The sequence below is a fragment of the Pan paniscus genome, chromosome X (genome assembly GCF_029289425.2).
Source record: "Pan paniscus chromosome X, NHGRI_mPanPan1-v2.0_pri, whole genome shotgun sequence".
NCBI lineage: Eukaryota > Metazoa > Chordata > Mammalia > Primates > Hominidae > Pan > Pan paniscus.
The window spans coordinates 42,834,136-42,850,519 of NC_073272.2; the positions used below are offsets into that span (position 1 = coordinate 42,834,136).

Sequence of the window (16,384 nt, forward strand, 5' to 3'; positions counted from 1 at the left end):
TTTTGAAGTGATTGCTGAGATACTTCCAGGTGAAATTATATGATATCTAGGATTTGCTTAAAAACAATCCTGGGGTGGAGAAGTGATGGAAAGCAAGGGAGGATAGTCAGATTAAACAATTTGGTTCACTGGCGATAATTCCTGAAGCTAAGTAATATGTACATGGGAGTTAATTATACTACTTTCGACACTTTGGTGTGTGTTACGAATTTTCTGTAAAAAATGGCTTAAATTTTATATTGTTTTGTATCACAGGTCCCATCTTTGTTAGGATTTTTTTTTTTTTAAAGTAGTTCTTATTAGGTAAGTAAAAAGACAGCTTCTTGTTAGGATAAAAACAGATTTTTGTCATGATCCCTGACACAGATGCTTAATGAAGTACACAGAAAACAATTACATGTTTCCACTTTCACCTTTCTTCAGTATTTATTCAGAGAATGTGCCACTATGGATACAGAGGTACATAATAACCTCTAATCTCAACGAGCTCACAGTAGGGAGCCCAATGCAAACTTAGTAATATAGAAATATCTTAAAATAATATTGTAGAAATATTTACAGTATATATATATAGGAGGGGAGTTACAACTTGAAGGCAGTCAGAATTACCTCGCTAACAACTACGTAATGAAATTAATCTGTCACTGATTTAACAACTTGATTATAGCATTAAGTAAAAACTAGGGTACCTTTCATACATTAGTCCTCTTACTGCTTTTTCAGTATTCCTTAATTTTTCTTTTTTTTTTTTTCAAAGCAAAATGTGGTAACAATGGGGAATACAAGCAGGGTCTGCCCAAGGCATGTACATAAAAGATGTACAATACTTTACTGAGTCTCTAGAAGGGAACCAGTCTATTTAGTGTATCATTATCCCCTGCAAGTTAAGCTGAGGCCAGATTTAGAGACACGAGTTGATTGCTCTAGAATGGGGATTTGCAGACATGTGGCACTACAGTGCACAAGGAAGAGAGGAAGCCCACTTTGTTGGCAGTGCTTTTTGTGTAAGTTGCCACAGGTTCTATAATGTGTATATGCAAGGAAGTCGTTCTGCGGGAGTGGGTGATGAATGAAGAGCAGTTGGTTAGGTCTGGTTATGTACAAATTATTTACTCCAAATAAAATGGTTAACTTTTTTCAGATCAACCAAGTTACCCATGATCAAGCAGTGGTGCTACAAAGTGCCCTTCAGAGCATTCCTAATCCATCATCCGAGTGCATGCTTAGAAATGTGTCAGTTCGTCTTGCTCAGCAGATATCTGATGAGGTTAGTTTTATCAAGACTTCTGTCATAATTTTAACTTTCCTAGGCCCACTTATTTTAATCACTGTCTCATTCTATAGATAATGTCCCCTTAATATCAGTTTTGTCTACTATTAATATTAGTACTTTCTGTTTTTAATCAACTTTATGTATAATAAACAGCATCCTTTTAAAGTATACAGATGGGGTGATTTTTTTTTTGAGACGGAGTCTCACTCTGTTGCCCAGGCTGGAGTGCTGTGGTGCTATCTCGGCTCACTGCAACCTCCACCTCCCAGGTTCAAGTGATTATTCTGCCTCAGCCTCCACAGTAGCTGGGATTACAGGTGCCACACCCACCCCGCCATGCCCGGCTATTTTTTTATTTTTAGTAGAGATGGGGTTTCATGATGTTGGCCAGGCTGGTCTCGAACTCCTGACCTCTGGTGATCTGCCTGCCTCAGCCTCCCAGAGTGCTGGGATTACAGGCATGAGCCACCATGCCCGGCCCAGATTCGGTGAATTTTGACATATATGTGTGAAACCACTGCTGCGGTCGAAACCGAATGTTTTCATCACTCTTTATGCACTTTTGCAGTTTATTCTTTCCCCAGGTAACTACTGCTCTTTTTGTCCCTAGAGAGTATTTTCTGTCTTCTGGAGTTTTATATAGGTGGATTATAGTGTGTGTTCTTTTGTGTCTGGCTTCTTTCACTAAGAATAATGACTGAGAATTACCTGTGTTGTGTGGATTAGTAGTTCATTCCTTTTTATTGCTAACTAGTACCCATTATGAATATTCCACGTTTTGTTTATCCATATACTTGGTGAAGGACAGTTGGATCATTTTCCCTTTTTGGCTGTGAATAAAGCTGATGTAAACATTGTGTACAAATGTTTGTGTAGACATAAATTTTCATTTTTCTTGGATAAGAAACTACGAGTGGAAAGGTTGTCATCTTTGTAGTAGTAAAATGTAATAGTAAAGAGCTAGAGAACTTGGGGAGCGTACTTTGTTGTATTGCTGTTTAAAGGCAGGAGGTGGGGAATAAGCCAGGTGCAGTGGCAGATGCCTGGACTTCCACCTACTTGGGAGCATGAGGTAGGAGGATCTCTTGAGCCCAGGAGTTCAAGGCTGTAGTGAGCTATGATCACACCACTGTACTCTAGACTGGGTGACAGAGCCAGAGGGCCCTCCACCCCCACCTTTTTTTTTTTTTTTTTTTTTTTTAAGACAAAGGCAACTTGGGAATTTAAAAACAATGGTACTACACAGTAATTCCTATTTCCTTTACAAAGTGAAACATTTTTGTTTTTCTAAACATAATTTCACTCTCATTCTATCAACAGTTCTATTTACTCATTATCTTGCAGGCTTCAAGATATATGCCTGATATTTGTGTAATTAGAGCTATACAAAAAATTATCTGGGCATCAGGATGTGGGTCGTTACAGCTAGTATTTAGCCCAAATGAAGAAATCACTAAAATTTATGAGAAGGTAAGAATTATCACAGAACTATATTCCTTGTAAACAAATGTTTCTTAATTGTGCATGTGGTTTGATTTTTATTAGCTTTGCTGTTTTTAAAAATTGAATCACTTGCATCTTAATGGTTGAAAATTAATTGATAACTATGTTGAGAATATGGTAAAATTTTACTTTGAAAATGAAGTACTTAAGAATCGTGCCATGTGGCTGCTTTTTAAATGAAATTGCCTTTTGCTGCTTCTTGTGGGGGTCAGATATAATTGTCTCATACTGAATTTGCTTTATCCCATTCTCTTTTTTCTTTTATCATCTTTCTGTCCTGCGTAAATTTTGGTTTGTCAGTTATGGTATGGCATTTAAGTATTTTTATTTGGTTGTCTTAAAGCAGTCAAAAATAAGAGTGTTAGCCAATTAGATATCATTCCTGACCTTCTATTAGATTAAGCAAATTATCTACAGAAGAGAAGCTGTGGTTGGCTTTTTGATTTATCATGTGTACCTGCCCCTGATGCTACATATTTAGAAGGAGAAATTGAGTTACAGGAACTTCCCTGACTTGGTAGAGCTTCTTTTACATGGCCAACATCACCCTGATTTGCCCAGGATATATGTTGATGTTCCATAGTATCTGTCTGGCACAGCCCTGGGTATTCATTCAGCTTATTAACTGAATACTTACTCTGTTTCAGGCATGTACTGTAGTTACTACTTTTTGATTAATAAAGTCAGATTAGAATTCATTAGGTACCTCCCCACGCATATTTTAGGTTGTAAGCCTTTGAAACCCTTCCTGAATAGTTGTCAGACAATTGATTTTGAATAAAATGGCACAATAGGCAAGCAACATAATGGAACTAGTCAAAAGTACCTAAGTGCTATGCCACAGTGGTTCCTGAGAAAGGATTGGTTGTTGGTTCAGAAGTAAACAACTCAGAAGGTCTCAAAAAGATAGGTAGTGTGCTCAGTGTGCTCCTTCAGCCCTCCTGAAGACATAGGAAAATAATGGAATTAGACTTTATTTTCTATTATAGTCATTTCCAGACTATTCCAAAGGGGCCTCAAGAGTTAACATGCAGCCATGAAGAGACTGAGGCCAGGTGGTTTAAGTGAGCAGATGAGTTTTAAGCACTAACTAGAAGTTGTGTGAGATTTTTCTTAAATACTTCTTTGGGTAATTTGTTCTTGATTGTAATTTTACAGACCAATGCAGGCAATGAGCCAGACTTGGAAGACGAACAGGTTTGCTGTGAAGCATTGGAAGTGATGACCTTATGTTTTGCCTTGATTCCAACAGCCTTAGATGCTCTTAGTAAAGAAAAGGCTTGGCAGACATTCATCATTGACTTACTATTGCACTGTCACAGCAAGTAAGTATCTTTTTTAATTGTAAGAAACTTACTTTTTGTAAATGGAGTGAATTAATTTAGGCTGGCAAAATGTGTCCCCAAAATTAAATATTTATTGTCTCTATGGCATATTGGTATTGAGGAAAATTTTATTATTTAAGAGTGTTTTGCTTAACCTAAATGTTTGGTTTTAGTCTCTGCAAATGCCAATATTAATTGTCAAAGCATGATTTTTTTCTAATCTTAGAATTTAGTTTTACCTAGGAGGTATATAGATTAGCCTATTTCTAAAAATCTAGTTTGCAAGATTTAAATCATATAGGACATTAGCCTCCTATCTTAGATTCCTAGATGCTAGGTTTTTTTAAAGCCAAACAGAATTTGATATGAAATTTGTAAGACAGGGTCATGGTAAGAACTTTTGCAGTTTACACTGATAATAAAGATCAGTTATAAAGCTCATGTTTTCATTTCAAGAGCATTTAATCAGTGGCAGTAATTTTGTTTTGGGTTTCTTTTTCTGCAAGTCAGTCAGATTTATAGAAAATGTTGGTTTCCATCCTCTTGTATCAATCTGATCCTGATCTTCGTATATGGTAACTTTATTAACTTGGGCTCTAATTTGTGTCACTGTTGTATGTAATTAACCTGTTTTATCTGTATTTTGTGAAAAGACACAGCAAATGTTTACTTTCATCATTCCATCACATGCCATTCAATAATGACAAAATTCATTGATGAAAGGTTGATGTAAATTCACAATAAGTCATTTGTTGAAATGAAACATAGTAATAATTAAAGTTTTAAAAATGTACATGCTGTGGGGGGTAGGGTTCAACTTGCCCACTCGAGAGGATGTAGAGTCTGAAGTGGGAATGTCACTTTAGAGTCTAAAGTGATTTAGTGGGTTTAAAGTGTGAATATCACCTATTTTAAGAAGGTCCTTGGGTAAGTTCTTTGAAGAAATCCAGTCCAGCCTATTCAGAAACTCTTAACAGGATCCCCACAAATCGGGTTGGTCATGCTACCTCCTTGAGAAGACAATCCTGCACGTTGGAAAAGATAAATAGGTTTAGTAAGTCTAGTTCCATTTAATGATGCATACGTGTGGGAATGGTGAGGATAGGAAAGATGATTAGCCAACAGTTTTAATGACGTCAAACCTGGAGGGTAGCAAGTTTGTTATTCTATGTTGAATTTTAAAAATCTTAAATTAGGAACTTATTTCATCTCTTAGTCTACTAACTATTAAGGAACTTGATTTAATAGGGTTTTTTGCCCTCTACCCTTTATGAAAATTACCCTTATATAAGTCAGAACCATTTTGCCCCTCTCTTCCCTGAAACTTGCATGCAGTGCGGTAAAGTACTGTAGAAAGCATGTTATCTTATTATGTCACCATATTGTCTGCAATAATAAGGAGGGTGTTCTAAGTTAGGATCTTTTTGAGTTTTAAGTACCTGATTTTTATAAATATCTGAATACCTACGTAGGTTCAAAATCCATTATTTCCCGTTAGTAAGAATTTGTCAGCAAGTCCGACTTGGACATTAATTATTGGCATTAATATTCTAAAATCTGAATCCCCAGGCCGGGCACGGTGGCTCATGCTTGTAATCCCTGCACTTTGGGAGGCTGAGGCAGGTGGATCACCTGAGGTCAGGAGTTCCAGATCAGCGTGGCCAACATGGTGAAACTTCGACTCTACTAAAAATACAAAAAATTAGTTGGACATTGTGGTGGGCGCCTGTAATCCCAGCTACTTGGGAGACTGAGGCAGGAGAATTGCTTGAACCCGGAAGGCGGATGTTGCAGTGAGCTGAGATCGCGCCATTGTACTCCAGCCTGGGCAATAAGAGTGAAACTCCATGTCAAAAAAAAAAAAAAATTGAATCCCCAAATACATACTGGCCCCAGGGTTTTCAGATAAGGGATTGTGAGCTGTGTACAAGTCTGCCCCTCAGATGGAGTTTATAATCCTATAGTAACGTTTAAGCATAGTTATTTACAAGGTACTTCTCACTTAATCCGTATAGCAACTCAGAAGTAGACTTTGCTGATGGAGAGGCACAAGGACTGTAGAAATTAAATGACTAACAAGGGCATAATGATCACTAAATGCTAACACTAAGACTGAAGGTTTTCTGCTTCTTGAGTTCTGACATTTCTGCCACACAAATTGGGCTCTGGGTGTAATTATAATCCACCAGCAAATATGTGAGTCCCTACCTATGTGCTTGGCAATTAAAACCAAAGTCAAATAAGGCAGTTCTTGCACTCAAGGAACTTTGAGAGAGAAATTGGTGCCATAAAAGGTAAAATACTTTGAGAATTGGAAAGGCCATAACTTACTTTCTACCTGGAAGGAGCAAAAGTGAAGGTTTTGTGCAGGATGTAGCATGCGAGCTCATGTTTGGGCAGGATTTATATGTGCATAAAAGTAGAAGATGGTCATTGCCAGTGCGCGCGCTCTCTCCCTTTCTCACTCCCAGTTATGTGGCTTTTACTTCATGTGTCTTTGAACTCCATACACTTTCCTCCTCATGGTCTACCCTGATCTAAGCAGTCTGGACCCACTGCCTGGACAATCATAGTATCCTTGATCTTCCCACCTGTAGTGTTGTACTCTTCTAATCTGTTGACTACACGGCAAGCAGAGTGATCTCTAGAAAATATGAGCATGTTGCTTTCCTGCTTAAAATCTTTCCATGTCTTCCCGTTATCTTTGAATTAAGTTCAAACTTTTAAATTTGGCTTATAAGCATTCCATAATTTGGTCCCTGCTTCTACTCATTCAGAAGTTTCAACTTAAATGCCACATATTCTAGTAACTTTTCCTTATCCCTAATCTAGGAAAGGTTTCCTAGACCTCTGTTCTTGTTAGATGGTCTGCTTCCACATCATGACACTGACTTTATTTTATTGTAGTTAGTTGCAATGGATTTAAATTCTTTTAGATAAACGATATTTTTTTCTGCTGTTTCCACAGCCTGTTGTTTTATTCCCTGCCTAGTTAACTCACTTATGTTACCTCTCTGATCCGAGAAAGCATTTGACTTTGCCACTCCTGGGATAGTGCTTTCAGAGCAGAGCTGAGTATTTGGTTAAATGTTTAGAAAAGGAGTCAAGGATAATACTGTACAGGAGGTTAGTGGGAGTCAGTTTGACAGAAGGCCTATGGTGCTAAGGTCTAAGCAGTGTTTGATGTTAATGTGGTGTAGGCAGTCTCATGTATATGTTTGGTAAATATTGATCAAATACCTATTGTGTACAAGACACTACCCACTGTGGATATGGCAAAACAGACAAAATCTTAGCCTTCTAGGAGCTTACATGCCAAAAGGGATGGGGGAAGAGAAGACATACGAGAAGTATATCAGATAGGAATAAGTGCTATGGGGGTGAAATAAAGCAGGAAAAGGGGCTGTGTAGTACGGGGCATGAGTGGAGTTCATTTTTTTATAGGGTAGTTGAAGAAGACTTCACAAAGGTGATAGCTTTGTTTAGAGGTCACCTTTTATCACTACCTTTCAGAGCAAAGTAATAATCCATGTGACTCATGGAGAAAGTATATTTTAAGCAGAAAAAACAAGAGATGTATATGTCCAGGCATGTCAGGAACATGCCTGACATGTGAAAGAACAGCAGGGAAACTGGAGTGGATGGAACAGAGGCGGTAGGGGACGGGGACAGTTGTAGGGAGTAAAGTTAGAGAGGATAACAAACACCCTGTGAGGGTTTTTATAGGTCATTGTGAAGACATTGACTTTGACCCTAAGTGAGATGGGAATCTTTCAGAGGGTTTTAAGCAGAGAAATGATGTGCTCCACCTTAACTTTGTAAGTTTATTCTGGTTAAGAATAGTATGTAGGATAGCAGGAAAAGCAAGCTATTTTATGAATTTAAATAAAAGATGACAGTGGGCTGCATGCAGTGGTGGCTCATGGTTGTAATCCCAGCAGTTTGGGAGGCCAAGACAGGAGGATCACTTGAGGCCAGGAGTTTGAGACCAGCCTGGGCAACATAGTGGGACCTTGTCTCTAAAGAAAATAGAAAAAATAAGCCGGGTGTGGTGCACATGCCTGTAGTCCCAACTACTCAGGAGGCTAAAGTGGGCAGATCACCTGAGCCCAGAGAGGATGAGGCTACTGTGAGCCCTGATCGTGCCACTGCACTCTAGCCTGGGTGACAGAATGAGACCCAGTCTCAAAAAAAATTTTTTTTTAGCTGGATGTGGTAGCATGCACATGTAGTCCTAACTAGTCAGGAGGCTGAGGTGGGAAGATTGCTTGAACCCAAGAGTTTGAAGTTACAGTGAGCTAGGATGATGCCACTAAACAGCCTGGGTGACAGAGGGAAACCCTGTCTAAAATAGAAGGGACTGACTATTGTGAAGATAGAGGCAACAGGATTAGTTGACAGAAATGTGTTTCTTTTGAAGCACTATAGAAGTCTGCATTTGCTCAGGGAAGTTTTATCAGGTATTCACGAGCATCAACTTTTTATTGCCCCTCATATTTGGGCTGTATACCTAGCTTATTGAAAAATTAGTAAACCAAAGCAGTGGGAATAACATACCTTTGAAAATCTGATTAAGTTATGGGCTTGCTCCCAGAAAAGTAGATACGCCTGACTTTGGTTTACCTGGGTTCCCCCCAAATTCTACCTCCAAAAATTTTAGGGGCTTCTGAATCCCTCTGATTTATAGGCCTATGGACTGTTTTCAGAAACCTAAGATAACCTCTAGGGAGGGAGGTTAGTACACAGAATGTATGCTGTCAGGTCCTTTACACTTGTACTTTAAATTAAGTTCTGAGGGCTGGGCTCAGTGACTCACGCCTGTAATCCTAGCACTTTGGGAGGCCGAGGCGGGCGGATCACCTGAGGTTGGGAGTTCGAGACCAGCCTGACCAACATGGAAAAACCCCGTCTCTACTAAAAATACAAAATTAGCCAGGTGTGGTGGCATATACCTATAATCCCAACTACTCGGAAGGCTGAGGCAGGAGAATCGCTTGAACCTGGGAGGCGGAGGTTGCAGTGAGCCGAGATGTTGCCATTGCACACCAGCCTGGGCAACAAGAGCGAAACTCTGTGTCAATAAATAAATAAAAATAAATTTGGTTCTGAGTTATCTAGTAACTAGCACAAAGACAGAAATGTAGTTATCCATGAAATGCAGTTTGTGATGTCTGTAAGATATTCACAAATGCTTAGCAGGTACTTGTTGAGCATCTTCCGTGTGTCATACATTGTTCTAGGTGCCAGGACCTTTGGCATCAAGAAAGCCCCTACCCTGAAAGAGCTTACTTTGTAATGGAGATAGACTACACATTTGATAACTGGTTCTTGAGGTGCTCTTATACGCCAGACTCTATTCTAGGTTCCAATGGCACAGTTTTAATTAAAGGTAGATGATGTCTCTGCCCTCTTGGAGCATTTTATTCTAGTGAGATCTATATAGTACATAACAGTTTTTAAAAAAGATAGATCCATGATTCCCAGATCTGAGAATCATGAGACAAGGTTTTCCCAAGGGTCATCAGAGAGAAAATATGGTATTGTGATTCTCAATCTTTCTTTTTTCTTTCTTTTTTTTTTTTTGGAGATGGATTCTTGCTCTGTCACCAGGCTGGAGTGCAGTGGCGTGATCTCAGCTCACTGCAACCTCCACCTTCCGGGTTCAAGCAATTGTCCTGCCTCAGCCTCCCAAGTAGCTGGGATTACAGGTGCCCACCACCACGCCTGGCTAATTTTTGTATTTTTAGTAGAAACGGGGTTTCACCATGTTGGCTAGGATGGTCTTGACCTCTTGACCTCCTGATCCTTCCGCCTCACCCTCCCAAAGTGCTGGGGTTACAGGTGTGAGCCACCGCACCCAGCCTGTGGTTCTCAATCTTTAGTGCACATCAGATTGACCTAAAGAGTTTATTAACACATTGCTGGGCCCCACCTCCAGTATTTCTGATTCAGGAGGTCTGCATTGGAGCCTGAGAATTGGCATTTCTAACAAGTTCCCAGATAATGCTGATGTTGCTGCTCTGGGGACCGTGCTTTTGGAACTGCCAGTACGGTATAAGGCAGCAGTCCCCAACCCTTTTGGCACCAGGGCCCAGTTTCATGGAAGACAATTTTTCCGTGGATCAGGGAGGTAGTGGGGGATGGTTTCGGGATGAAAGGATTCCACCTCAGATCATGAGGCATTAGTTAGATTCTCATAAGGGGCACATAAGCTAGAACCCTTGCATGTGTAGTTCAATAGGGTTTGCGCTCCTATGAGAATCTAATGCCACTGCTGATCTGACAGGAGGCGGAGCTCAGGCCATAATGCTCATTTGGCCTTCTGGCCTGGGGTTTGGGGACCCCTGGTGTAAGAGACATCTGCCACAATAGCCTTACTGTGGTTACTACAGAATTTCCACAGAGCTGTTGTGCAGAACCACAGTTGAATAAAAATTCTGTGGAAGGCCAAAAAGATGCATAAGGTTATTGTAGTAGAGCATTTGGTATATAGAGGAACATTTCCAGCCTGTTCCAAGAAAGAGGTGTTAGAAGGTGGTATCCCTCAAACTCTTAGTGTCAATTTGAGGTTATAGTCCTGGACATACAGCTTAAGTTCATGTATTATGTGGTGTTGGCTTGAGTGCTTGTTGTGTGTAGGTAGGGTAATCCTGTATCCTTACTATTAATTTATTTCCCTTTTATACTCCCCCCACCCCTCCTCCCCAAGAGGGAACAATGTTACAATCATTTTTTAAAATGGAAATAATGTATTAAATGTGAAACATTTTCTATTTCAGAACTGTTCGTCAGGTGGCACAGGAGCAGTTCTTTTTAATGTGCACCAGATGTTGCATGGGACACCGGCCTCTACTTTTCTTCATTACTCTACTCTTTACTGTTTTGGGGGTGAGACTTTTTAAAATATGCTTATCAATGTGATTCATTCTTTAAGCAAGAAACATTCAGAAATTTGTGGTTTTAGCTTGCATTAAAGTTAAGACAGTCTATATTTAATAAATGAAGTACTACTTTATTTCCCGCACTGTGGTAGTCATCTTCTCTAGTTAACTCTGGGTTTTTAAAAAAGTGGATTTTGAGGATGGACGTGTAAATTGATATTATTCTACTTTGTTTCCAGAGCACAGCAAGAGAGAGAGCTAAACACTCAGGCGACTACTTTACTCTTTTAAGACACCTTCTTAATTACGCTTACAATAGTAATATTAATGTACCCAATGCTGAAGTTCTTCTCAATAATGAAATTGATTGGCTTAAAAGAATTAGGGTAAGTTGCAGTTAATACTCCATTTATATGTCATTATTAGTAAATAGAATGTTTTATTGATGATTTATATTTTTTGAGCATTTTGGTTAAATGGAAAACTCCAAAGATTGATAAAAGGGACCAAAGAATGTACTCTGCATCAGTGGACGTTAGTAATCTGTGATTCACAAAATTAATGCATATCTAGTTTTGTAAAATGAATTGCTTACTTGACACTTGAAATACTGATGTTCAGCTTCTTTTATTTTAGCATTTTGGGCCTTTTTGCAAATTCTAATTTTTTAAAAAAGTATTCTTGAATTGTTTATGTCAAAAATGAGTCTGATAGAGCAGAACTTTCTACCATAACATCTGATACTTTTTACTTAGGCAAAATGATACAAGAATTTATTTCTGAAGAGATTTGTAGTTTTTAGCCTTCAAATTAGCATTTCTTCTAGTAGTTCATAAAGCCAATTTCTAGAAAGTTCTGAAGAAAACAAAGTTGTTTGAATGGAAAGACTTAAGGAAATTATCTCATATCCCTCCAGCTCTGTCTCGTTCTGGCTCCTCTCTCCCTCTTTACCTCCCTTTCATAAGCTAGACATTTGATTTCTTCCCCCCCCCCACCCCACCCCCCGCCTTTGGCAGGATGATGTTAAAAGAACAGGAGAAACGGGTATTGAAGAGACGATCTTAGAGGGCCACCTTGGAGTGACAAAGGAGTTACTGGCCTTTCAAACTTCTGAGAAAAAATTTCATATTGGTTGTGAAAAAGGAGGTGCTAATCTCATTAAAGTAAGTTCTGTGTTCTTGGTTGTAAGCTACATATCATAACCTTCTAAATGTTTATAATCAAATTTAATTAATTTATAGTAGTATCATGTCTTTGTACTTTCTTGATCTTTTCTCTTTTTTAAGAATCTTTATCAAATTTACAGTAATTTAAGAAATACAGTTATGCCTTACTTTATTCAAGAGACATTTCTAAATTTGTATTTAAATAAGATTTCATGGCTGGACTTGCTGGCCTCATGCCTGTAATCCCAGTACTTTGGGAGGCCGAGTCCAGTGGATGGCTTGAGCCCAAGAGTTGAAGACCAGCCTGGGCAACATGGTGAAACCCCTTCTCTACAAAAGAAAAAAAAAATTGCCAGGTGTGGTGGCGCACACCCATGGTCCCCAGCTACTTCAGAGGCTGAGATGGAAGGATCACCTGAGCCCAGGAGGTGGAGGTTGCAGTGAGCTGAGATCGCACCACTGCACTCCAGCCTGAGGAACAGAGCAAGGCCCTGTCTCAAAATAAATAGATAAATAAATAAGATACTTTATAAAGTAATTGTTGTTTAGTTTTTCTCTTTGGAAAATCTGAATTGTTAATTTCATTTAATGAGGCAAACCTCTGTTTTGTAAGAATGCATCTTGTATATCTTTAATGAGTTTTTTCATACATGTAGTAACACAAGGAAACAAAGTTTCATTTTTGTACATTTTATTTCTATTCAAAATGGGTTTAATTTGCTATACACTTGATTAAAGGAGCAAACATTTAAAATAAAAATTTTGATAAGTACTATATTCAGTTCTTTCTTAATATTTACAAATTTATTTAACCTGCGAAATTAGGTATGTTAGTGATAGTAAATAGTGTTTTGAAGGAAGATCTTTTTATTAGAAAATCTGAGTTTTCTGAGATGAAATGAGATCTTAAATTCCAATGAGTAATTTTAAAATGATTTACTTACAAGAGAACTTTTTTTTTTCTAAAAATATATAGCATTGCTAATATGTAATCCCTTTTTCAACTTTTTAGGAATTAATTGATGATTTCATATTTCCTGCATCCAATGTTTACCTACAGTATATGAGAAATGGAGAGCTTCCAGCTGAACAGGCTATTCCGGTCTGTGGTTCACCACCTACAATTAATGCTGGTTTTGAATTACTTGTAGCATTAGCTGTTGGCTGTGTGAGGAATCTCAAACAAATAGTAGATTCTTTGACTGAAATGTATTACATTGGCACAGCAATAACTAGTAAGTATTTTTAATAGAATGTGATAATTGATCATTTCAATGTTTCAAAGTTGTTTTCCTGTTTTTCTTTCAGAAAATATTTCCAACTTACATATTTCTTTCAGTAACTAGTTTAACATTTTTAGTGAATGAATGTACAGTTAAGACCATTATAGGCCGGGCATGGTGGCTCAGGCCTGTAATCCCAGCACTTTGGGAGGCCAAGGTGGGTGGATCACCTGAGGTCAGGAGTTTGAGACCAGCCTGACCATGGTGAAACCCTGTCTCTACAAAAAATACAAAAATTAGCTGGGCATTGTGGTGCACACCTGTAATCCCAGCTACTCAGGAGGCTGAGACAGGAGAATTGCTTGAACCCAGGAGGTGGAGGTTGCAGTGAGCCGAGATCGCGCCACTGCACTCCAGCCTGGGTGACAGAGCAAGACTCCATCTCAGAAAAAAAAAAAAAAAAAAAAAGAAAAGAAAAGAAAAAAGAAAAATAAGACCATTATAAGCAGACCACCTTGTATAGAAAAAAATTCAAACATTTGTTAAGTGGCATCCTATAAGTGGTGTCGCCATTTGGCAAGATAAATTTCATCTCATGAAACCTGTCATAAAATTCAAACTCCAGATTAAAAGGTAGCCAAAGTAAATGCCGTAGAGTATAGACATAAAACTTTATTTTATTTATTTATTTTTTTGAGACGGAGTTTCACTCTTGTTGCCCAGGCTGGAGTGCAGTGGCGCGATCTCGGCTCACTGCAACCTCTGCCTCTCGGGTTCAAGTGATTCTCCTGCCTCAGCATCCCAAGTAGCTGGGCTTACAGGCGCCTGCCACCATGCCTGGCTAATTTTGTATTGCCACCATGCCTGGCTAATATTGTATTTTTAGTAGAGATAGGGTTTCACCATGTTGGCCAGGCTAGTCTTGAACTCCTGGCCTCAGGTGATCCACCTGCCTCGGCCTCCCAAAGTGCTGGAATTACAGGTGTGAGCCACCACACCTGGCCCAGACTTAAAACTTTAAGTTGCATATATTGGAAAACCTTTCAGGTCCTCACTTAGAAGTTCCTTAACGTTATGAGTTCGAAGAAAATCTGGCTTTGAAGATTAGAACGTGAGAAGTTACCATTTTGGTGCACCTTATTTATGTTCTCATTTAATGCCCACACCAGGCGCATGAATAGGCTGCAGATTTCAGACCTTACAGATAAGGAATTGAAGCTCAAAAGGGCAAGGGCAATATAAAATATTAATAACAAAAAGCAGAAATAAGCATAATTGATGCTGTTTTAAGAGAAAATCGCTATTTAGAACACTTAAGAATATAATTGATTATAGTAAATCTTTAAGAACATGTCAAATTACTTTTTGATGTGTTTCAGAATGTTTGGAAGTTTTAAATAACATCTCAGGAATTTCTGAATAAATTGATTGCTTAAAAGGTTAGACCTTTAGCTGTCCTATCAAATCTATGTATTGTGAGAATTCTTGTATTTTTTTTTTTTAACTTAATGGGGGTTAATTTTTTAATCACAGATTGGAGTATAGTACAACGTTGTTTGCATCCTTCCCTATCTGCCATTGTTCCCTGTCTGCCATTGTTCCCCATCTGCCATTGTTCCCTGTCAACACAGAAATATTTACCTAATTCCATTTTTGGCCATGCAGTTTGGTATGATATAATTAACTGGCCCCCTAGACAATGATACTTAATGTTGTTTCCAGGTTTATACTAGGTGGAGATAGGAAGATGTACAGTGATTTACAATTATCACAAATCTGCTGTCTTGCTTGCTCCTCAAAATAGCATTATAGATATCAGGAAAGCAAGTGTTACTTTTATTATTACATTTACTAGGAAGAAACAGAAAGTTACCTAAAGGTGGGGGAAAAAAAGTGATAAGCATCAGAACCAGGATGTGAGCCCATGTGGTTTTAGGATTATTTAAAACTGAGAAAATTATAATGTGTTGATACATTTAGATAACATTTCATTCCTTGCCAAATTTGAAGGCAAAAGTATCAAATAATTAAGAAAGTGAATAACGGCTAAAAATAAAGATGCAAGTAAAGTTAGCATGTAGACATTAGAATTATACTATCTTGTACTTTTGAGACTGCCATAGAAGCAACATCATATGAAACGGGTTTGCGGGTGATTGGATAAGAAGCTGCACAGTGGTGCCTGTTGCTGTATATTTTAGATTGTTGGAAGATGAAGTGCAAACTCAGAACACTGCTTCAGGTTGCTGTAGGGTTAGTCGAATTATGGGTGGTAGAATTATTGCCAGGGTTGCTTTGTCAGCATAATAGAGTTTGAAAGGACAGAATGGCCGTGTTCATGCTACAAGAATCTTTCCTTCTCTCAGCTTGTGAAGCACTTACTGAGTGGGAATATCTGCCACCTGTTGGACCCCGCCCACCCAAAGGATTCGTGGGGCTGAAAAATGCCGGTGCTACTTGTTACATGAATTCTGTGATTCAGCAACTCTACATGATTCCTTCCATTAGGAACGGTATTCTTGCCATTGAAGGCACAGGTAGTGATGTAGATGATGATATGTCTGGGGATGAGAAGCAGGACAATGAGGTAAATTTGAGTTACCATTTCTGTTTTCTGTGTTTCAAGTTATGATACCAGATACTATTCTCTCTTAAGAGAGTGTTATACTTTCATCAAACGTATTAAAGTATATTTGAAAGTTAGGGATGGGCCGAGCACACACCTGTGGTCTCAGCTACTCAGGAAACTGAGGCAGGAGGATTGTTTGAGCCTGGGAGCTGGAGGCTGCAGTGAGCCATGATCATGCCACTGCACTCCAGCCTGGGTTACAGAGTGAGACCCTGTCTCAGAAAAAAAAGAAAAAGTAAGTAGGGATGGACTTCTTCCAGCCAGCATGAACTGCTACCTCTTAACATAGTATAGTTCTCACTACCTACCAGAATTTAAACTGCAGATAATTTTTAGAATGGTTTGTACATTTCTAAAGCAACAGTTGGCTGGGCATGGTAGCTC

At 38.7% G+C, this 16,384-nt stretch overlaps 1 protein-coding gene across 4 annotated transcripts in view; it reads left to right on the top strand.

The window, feature by feature from the left end:
* Positions 1 to 16,384, top strand: part of USP9X (ubiquitin specific peptidase 9 X-linked) — a 147,807-nt gene that overhangs the window by 100,108 nt on the left and 31,315 nt on the right. For all 4 annotated transcript variants that reach the window (XM_008968336.6, XM_008968337.5, XM_003815368.7 and 1 more), the window contains exons 24-31: positions 1,142 to 1,267; positions 2,618 to 2,743; positions 3,935 to 4,101; positions 10,881 to 10,989; positions 11,222 to 11,368; positions 11,999 to 12,145; positions 13,161 to 13,383; positions 15,738 to 15,958. In XM_008968336.6, coding sequence (XP_008966584.1) covers positions 1,142 to 1,267; positions 2,618 to 2,743; positions 3,935 to 4,101; positions 10,881 to 10,989; positions 11,222 to 11,368; positions 11,999 to 12,145; positions 13,161 to 13,383; positions 15,738 to 15,958 — 1,266 coding nt within the window. The remainder of the gene's footprint in view (positions 1 to 1,141; positions 1,268 to 2,617; positions 2,744 to 3,934; positions 4,102 to 10,880; positions 10,990 to 11,221; positions 11,369 to 11,998; positions 12,146 to 13,160; positions 13,384 to 15,737; positions 15,959 to 16,384) is intronic.